Here is a 7,936-nt window from a genome sequence, read left to right on the forward strand (position 1 = left end):
CCCATTCTCAAAAGGGGGGGTGACAGCTAAGGGGTTAAGTGTTTTGGCAGACCACGCCGAGTGGCCCTATGCATTTTTCTAAAGTCGGGTTTTATTCGAACTTTTGCTAACGACAAAAACAGTTTATCTGTCGTCTCTGTCTCCGGGAACTGCGCGTCACAAAAATGAACCGAAAGCCACTTCAGCTCAGTCACTATAAGAAATCGGCTCTGTCTAAAGCCTTTAAATGTCTAAATATTCTGGCTAATAAATGTTATCTGATTATGTAATCCATATGAAAACGAGAGGTACAGAGGATGTACTCAAACATGTAGCCTGTAAGCGCTTCCCAATGAGAAAATGACAAGACAAGGGTGAAAATCTCGCTCTAATTAAATGTAGCAGGCTAAATCGCCCTGAATTAAAATGTAAAAACAGATCAAATAATGCATTTGTCGAAATGTTGCGATATTGTTTCATTTAAGTTCATAATTATTCAATACATGTTATTTAATTTAGCAGCATTACCACGAAGCACCGTGGTTCGATATTTATTTGAATAAAAAATAAAAATAAAAAAACTTAATTCACAAATTGCATGCCTGGTTGAAAGGATCCAAAGATCCCTGTAGACTTTAATATTGAGTTGAACATTTTGTTCATGAAAACAAATTAACATGCGTTTTTTCAGATTATATTTAGTTTTGCTTGGAAAAAGCTGGCCCAAACCAGTTTTATTTCATCAATTACTGAAATAATTAAATATTTAGTAATAAGCTTTTATGACAGAAATATCACTAGGCTACATGTAACTTAAATCATTTAATTCCTTCATTATCAACACTGTCTAGAATAGCGATTTAAGTGTGAATTGTGACTTCTCTTTGTGTTAAATCAGCCTCAGACTCCAATAGCCGGTGGGGGGTTGGAGGGACAGTTCAGTGCTGTATCGAGCGCGCAGGACAATAGGCATAGGTGTTAATGTTCCTCTTTCATATGGAGAGCGAGGGAGACTAAATAAACTTGTTAAAAAGAGATTCAGCGCGAGAGAGGCAAAGAAAAACGCATGTTTTAATTTAATTATGTTGCTTTGGACAATTTTCGTTTTGTAGGCCTACTGTTTTAATTGTTTAATATAGCTGTCATTTCTTTGGCAATACAAATTTAAAATGTCGCAAGAATAAGATTAGCCTAGTGTTTCTTATTTTGCATCGCAAAAGAAATAAACTCTAAACCCGATGCAACCCTGTTTTAAATAAAAAAAACTGTCCCGACACTTTATTTAAACCTTGAAATGTTCGAACTTGGTTTCAAACTTAAGTAATTTTAGTGTTCTTTTACATTACACAATAATTTAGCAGACTAAAGACGTGCTTCTTCATTTTCATTTTCTGATGCAATCGGCTGACAATCTTCCTTCATCAGTTTTTGTCCTTTGTGCAGCGGCTGCGGTTCCAGGAATGTAGCAAATTTATGTTGTAATAATAATTAAACAAAACTCTTGACTTTAAATAAGTAAACAGTTATAAACAGTTAGCTATTTAAGCATCAAGAAGGTTAAACATAAACGCTGTAGGGCAACATCGGTTAACAACATGTATGCTACATTGAGATTCGATCCGAGTCGATTGAAGCTCCTCGAAGCTCGTGTTGTTGCGTTAACCACTGAGCTATCGTCTATACGTCTGTGACTGTTTTTATTGCAATGTTTTACTTTTTCATTATTTATTCAATTTCATTTCAGTAGCCTAATTTCAGTATTGTGATTATGAATTATTTTAACTACGTTTCACTTGTTGAATTCATCTGCTACCAGCTTTCAAACGCTCTGAATCAGTGCGGTGCGGCAGCAGATTACGCATTAGAGAGAATAAACAAACACTTTTCAGAGTCTATGATTGTAGCGCCTCTTGGCGGTAAAAGGCAGCAAATACACCCCACATTTTACCGCCGCGGTGGAACGGCTGATGTGGGCATTGTCATGGCTTGCCTCGACATTTGCGTTTGAATAGCGCGCGTCCTCCGTGGGCGTGTCAGATTAACGCGTAATGAAGTGTAATGAGCTGGGGGAAAAAAATCTGACAGCACTCTCTTTTCATACAGATTACATAAACTGAGAATATTTGTTTTTTATATAAATTACATCATTAAAAAGAAGAGAATTCAAGCTTCATAAAGAAAAACCTCTCGTGCCTGTATGACAAGTATTTGCAGAGTTAGAGTTAATTTTTCGGACGTGTTTCAGAATGGACTGCACTGACAGAGAGAAGGCAAAACTCGCATCATGTTTATTTTTCTTTATTTGACAAAAAGCACAAAACTTTGTTTTTATTGTGAGTATACAGAAAAATAATAGACAATTAACAGGATCGATTGATGTATAACACTTATATGTACGATCAAAATCAACAGAGTATTTTAAGTCTATTTTTCTGCTATGTGAAAAAAAAACGGCAAAACGCGCGGGCGCGTTTCTGGTCCCCAGAGGGTTAATGTACTGCCTCAGGTTGCCAGCTGTCTTGCCTTTGTAGGCAATCATGACCTCATCCACAGACTGCTTGGGGGTCTGTGGCTCACTCCTGAAGGCATCATTCAGATGACTGAACAGTGGCCGCACCTTGAAGAATCGATCGATGGTGCCAGTGATCTGGGTGTTGTCGTTGAAGTGGACAAGCCTCTTCATCAGCCTGAACCTCTTCGATGACATGAGGGTTGCGACTTGAGGGACCCTGGTCTCCATTGCCCAGTAGTCTTCAACGGCAGGCAGCTCAGCAATCCCCATGTACATCAGGATAGCCACAAAGTTCATCATCTCGTCTTCAGTGGTGGTGAAGGAGGTGTTGATGTTCTTCTGGTTTGCATACAAATTGGTCTGGTACGTTATGTGCTTGATGACTTGGGGGCTGAAGTACCTGCTGAAGTACTGAAATGGAGTCTCAATGAAGTCTGGGGGACAGTGCTGGTACTCAGGCAGGGTGGCGTTGTCCAGGTCATCCTTCCTCCAGGTGGTTAGCCTGGCTGCTGGCTTCCCCTTTTTAGTTGGCCTCTTTGCTTGTGGTGCTGGTTCTTCATCATCGTCATCGTCGTCATCATCATCATCAAGAACCTCAACTGCAGGCTGCACACACTTCCTCTTGGCAGAGGGGCCTGGAGTGTCTAGGTTGTGGGTGGATGGGAGGAAGTCAGGATCTAACACATCATCATCTTCCTCCTCAGAGCCCTCATCATCACTGATGCTGGGGTTGGCTGGCACAACTGTCTCCCTCTTGCCATAAAAGATTCGCGTAGATAGCTGCAAAAAACAGAGAGAACATTTTTGAGTCAATATCAAGCCCAGTTTGAGTTATTTGTTGAGTAACAGTGAAGTGCAGATCTACTGAAATATAAATAATAAGAAAAATAAGAGAGTAACATTGGACTGGTCTGTCATAACACTTAAGTGCTAAAAATATAAATCCTTTGAAATATTACTCAAATAATTAAAAATGTTTATTTTAATACATTAACATAATTTGAAACCAAATTAATGAATAGGGTTTTCATTTATGGTTTGTGCTCCTAAGAATGTTTTATAAATGCACATTTGTGCATATTTTATAAATAAATGTTATAAATAAATGTATACATTTATAAAAGATCTGTACTACTGATCTTTGGTATGGTCAAGTACTGGTGGTACCACTTATTTTAGCAGTAATAAGTCTCACAGTAAAAAAAACCCACCAAAACATGGCATTTAACTATGATAAAAACTGTTTCAAGGGCATAAAACTTACACATAAAGTGTATATATATAATAAGAAGTGCAAAAAATCATTATAAGTATTAAAAACTGTTATAAAGGTCATAAAACTGACCAAAACCACACATATTTCAATATCTATGGCTTGAAAATGTCTATAAATGTGTTACGTTTCCCACTGAATCACTTTATAATGTTATTCAAACCTGTGATAACATCCAAAGCACTAGTAAATACTATTGTCCTACGTTACAATCATAGACTGTGGTTATAATGCATTATTTGTAGAAAAAATACCCTAGTACGGCTTTTCTATACGCATAGGGCGTATGTCTAAATATGGTCTTCCTATCACTTGCGCTAATCTTACGTGAACAGGGCGTATGATCAAATATGGTCACACCATTTTTCAAGCCACAAATGTCACTGCTTTCAAGAAATCTATGCAAACAACACCTATCTCAACATGTTGCACAACTATTCAACCATAGAATGTGTGAGTTTCATCAACTTACCATTTTTTGTTGTAAAGTTATTAGCGCTGATGTGGGAGTAGGAAGTAGCGCATATCCTCACTTTGCAATATCCGGAACGGCACTGAAGTTTGAAATGCTCCGCGCAACTTCTGATTGGTCAGATGCCATGGTGTGACTATCAGTGACGTAGCCTGATCTTCGCTGATTGGCTTGGAGAAATCTATGCGCTCATACGACAATGCAAACAGGCAGGGGAGAGTCAGTTTGAATGCGCGATTAAGTTACCAAATATGGTTCCTCGCCCGATAAAGGGTTAAGTTACTTACATTTTAGACACATTATTAACTGTTTTTGTTCTATTTTACCAACGAAAATAGTTCTAAACAAAAGAAAAACTGCACTCAACAGTGTTTTACAAAATGATTCATCGTTTTGAACGAATCGGTTGAATCAATGTCTCAGTTATTAAGTGACTTGCCGCCCTACAGGCAGTTTAGTTTCATGTTCAAAAGTAGGCTATCATAATGTTTTTCCCCCAAAATGTCTTATTTGTATATTCAAAAGTTTATTTAAAACATTAATCTTATAACATTATTTATTGCATTTATAATTTCACAGTATACATTATTTAATTTGATTGGTATATTGCTATAGTGTGTTACTATTATCATATAATTTATTGAAAGATTTATTGAAATTACATGAAAGATGATGCACACATTAAATAAGGTTAAAAAAATGGCCTTTATAAAAATAATTAACGCCATTGGATAAATATAAAAAATATACAAATTTGCAGAAGTAAAAGCTGATAGAACACTGATGAGGATATTGCTTTAGAATAAATTACCGTATATGTACACCACCAAAAATAATTTTCACCCCACAGAAAAGTAACTTTTTTACTCGGACAAGTGAATGACAGATTTAAGGCACTTTGATAGGTTATTTACACATTGTGGCCAAATGCTAGTGCACAATTTATGAAGGATGTACACATTTACAAATCTTATTTCTTAATAAAGTATATGTAATAGTATACCTTAACGTGTTTTCCTGTTTTGTGTGACAGAATACCCAAATGAAGAGGAAGGGAGACATAGATAGCTATTTTTTCCAAAAATCTAAGAAAGATTCAGTGGAAACAGGAGAACAGGAGCTAAGAGCTGAGGCAAGAGATGATGCAGTGGAGGGACAGAAAGGCACAGTGGAGGGAGGGAAGGATGTACTGGAAGAAGAAGATGATGCAGAAGAAGAGGAAGAACAAAGCAAAGACATTGAATGCAGCATTAGGAAGACAGAAACAGGTTCTGCATGTCCAGTAGGTCCTCATGGTACGTTCATAGTCAGCAACAGTGTTGTCATAATCTTTCATTTAGGTTAGATCATATTTAAAGGGATAGTTAACCTAAACATGAAAATGATGTAATCATTTACACACTCTTATGTTTGTCTAATGTTTTATGTAGTAGATTGGGGTTTAGAGTTGATTACAGTCAGATCTGTTTGTAGCCCTTCAGGAGCAGAGAGAGAGAGAGTGAGAGAGACAGTGAGAGACAGACAGACAGAGAGAGACAGACAGAGAGAGAGAGTGAGAGACAGACAGAGAGAGTGAGAGACAGACAGAGAGAGAGTGTAGTGATAATCAGATAGGTAATCGAGCCAGCTCTGGTATGTGGAGTAAATTAACTAGATTCTAATTTACTAAAGTCTCTTCCATTCGTGAAACAAAGGGGACAGTGTTTTGAATTGATTAAATCATTGACTCATTCGCACATGCAGCGTCTTCTCTGATGAATGAACAACGAAGTGCTTTGCTTACTAATCGAGCCAGCTCTGAACATGTGACTCGAGATGACATCTCGTGAGTCCGGCCAAAGACCACGCGATCCCTTAGGGTCTCCTCTCTTTTAATCACCTCACACACAGAGCATAAGTGTAATAACGTGATCACCACCACTCAAATGATTAAACTCATCAACTCAGAGGAGTACGCACACACACGAAACTCCCCGGAGGGGGAGTGAGCGAGAGTCCACCACCCCGGCAAACTCTAACTGAACTCTGCTACACACACACACGCAGAAACACTCATTCATGAACTTTTAAATGCCTACCTCTTTAAACGTATGAAGTGTTTCTCTTGTTGTGTTTTACAATCCCCATGTGACCAAATTGATGTAACTTTAAGCTTTTATGGTATGTAATCAGTTTGACATTCGTTTAATCACGAAAAATCATGTATCTGCATTTTACTAGCCCTAGGAATGTCGCGCTTGGTATGATTGGAATCAGAGGAATCGAATAAGATCGAATCACTGACCCAAAGTGCAACATGAGGCATACTTTTATCAATACCAGTTTAGAAGTGTATTTTTACTAAATGTTATCTTCCATGCACATGACCCGGAGGGCGTGTGTTTTCGCAAACACAGAAGTTTGACAACACGCCTCCTCCCAAACGATTGGATAGGACACGCAAGAAAGGCGTGCCTCTAGCTCCTTCAAAACTCGAACGCCACAATCTGTTCGAGGCAGTTTTCTACGCCACATGAGAGCTTTTCCTGTGAGAGGATCCATGGCTCCTTCGGGGAGCTTTCTCCGTTTTCTTTAATCTTTCTTTATTTTCGTCTTCGGACTTTTCTTACGTTTAGTTTCAGTGAAATGAACGTAATCGGCAACTTCAACCTGAAGGAGACTCTTCGAATCTGCAGCGACCACGCTCGCCCAGAAGAGCTGAGAAAGCACGCACCCGCTCCTAAGGACACACACGCAAGACACAGTTTTCCTCAGCAACACCAGGAGAACCAAAGACCTTTAAGCCTGCATTCAAACTAACGCGCTTTGCACGCTCTGAAAGACCACGTGAACGCATGACGCAAGGACAGAGACACAGACACGTGCTTTCTTCACATCACGCCAGAGAGCGTTACCTGTGCAAGTAACCGTTTACCATTCTTTCAAGGTTTAAGATCTGTTGATTCTTGGTGTCTAAAAAGGTTCTGTGTCTATGATGAATTTTGCCAAACCAGAAGATCTCTCATCTTCTCACTCTCTCTCTCTCTCTCTCACTCCCAATATTGCGCTCTCGCAATCTCTCTCTCTCACTCCTGTTTGTTATTCGTCTGTCTCATTTGTTTTACTGTTTACTGTACATACATGTATCCCGTGTTTAAATGTAGAATTCTGTATCCGTAGTTTCATTTTATTAAAACCATTATATTCTTGATTGTTTTGAATGCTCATATTTTACAAGTCAATGAAATGCGATCCTATAGCTACAAAGCTTTACAAGTTGTTACTATATCAGTAACGTAAATTTTATAAACACGAGAAAATTAATGTTCACGGCCGGAACATTGAGATTTCTTGGAGTTTATAAAAAGGGATAACGTTGTTGAATTAATTGATGGGTTAATCTTACAGCCGTTTGCTGGACAAACCGATTGTTTGATAGCCAATTGATTCCCTTTAAGTTATCTCATATAATCGATCTGAAATGAGACCATTGATATATGAATGAGGAATTATAATTCGTTATGATTGATCATTCATATATACAATCGATCTATTTTCAATTTCGATAATTTAACTGTAATATGCAATATATTAATCATATTCATGATTAATTATTAAAATTCCCTATGCATCATTTGAGCTAATTAAGGCACATCTCGATGTCGCTACAAGAGTGAGAGACAGACAGAGAAGAGTGAGAGACAGACAGAGAGAGTGAGAG

The 7,936-nt window shown here is 38.1% G+C and overlaps 1 protein-coding gene across 1 annotated transcript in view; it reads right to left on the minus strand.

The window, feature by feature from the left end:
• LOC130073193 (piggyBac transposable element-derived protein 3-like) overlaps window positions 1-7,153 on the minus strand; it is an 11,880-nt gene extending 4,727 nt beyond the window's left edge. Inside the window, exons 1-3 of the mRNA XM_056238665.1 lie at window positions 7,131-7,153; window positions 6,886-6,955; window positions 2,503-3,271 (exon numbers count right to left, since the gene is read on the minus strand). Of these exons, the coding sequence (XP_056094640.1) occupies window positions 2,503-3,271; window positions 6,886-6,955; window positions 7,131-7,153 (862 nt within the window). The remainder of the gene's footprint in view (window positions 1-2,502; window positions 3,272-6,885; window positions 6,956-7,130) is intronic.
• Window positions 7,154-7,936: the final 783 nt, after the last annotated feature.

Source organism: Rhinichthys klamathensis, unplaced genomic scaffold, assembly GCF_029890125.1.
Source record: "Rhinichthys klamathensis goyatoka isolate OS25496 unplaced genomic scaffold, OSU_Roscu_1.1 h1tg000530l_1, whole genome shotgun sequence".
In the NCBI taxonomy this organism is placed as follows: domain Eukaryota; kingdom Metazoa; phylum Chordata; class Actinopteri; order Cypriniformes; family Leuciscidae; genus Rhinichthys; species Rhinichthys klamathensis.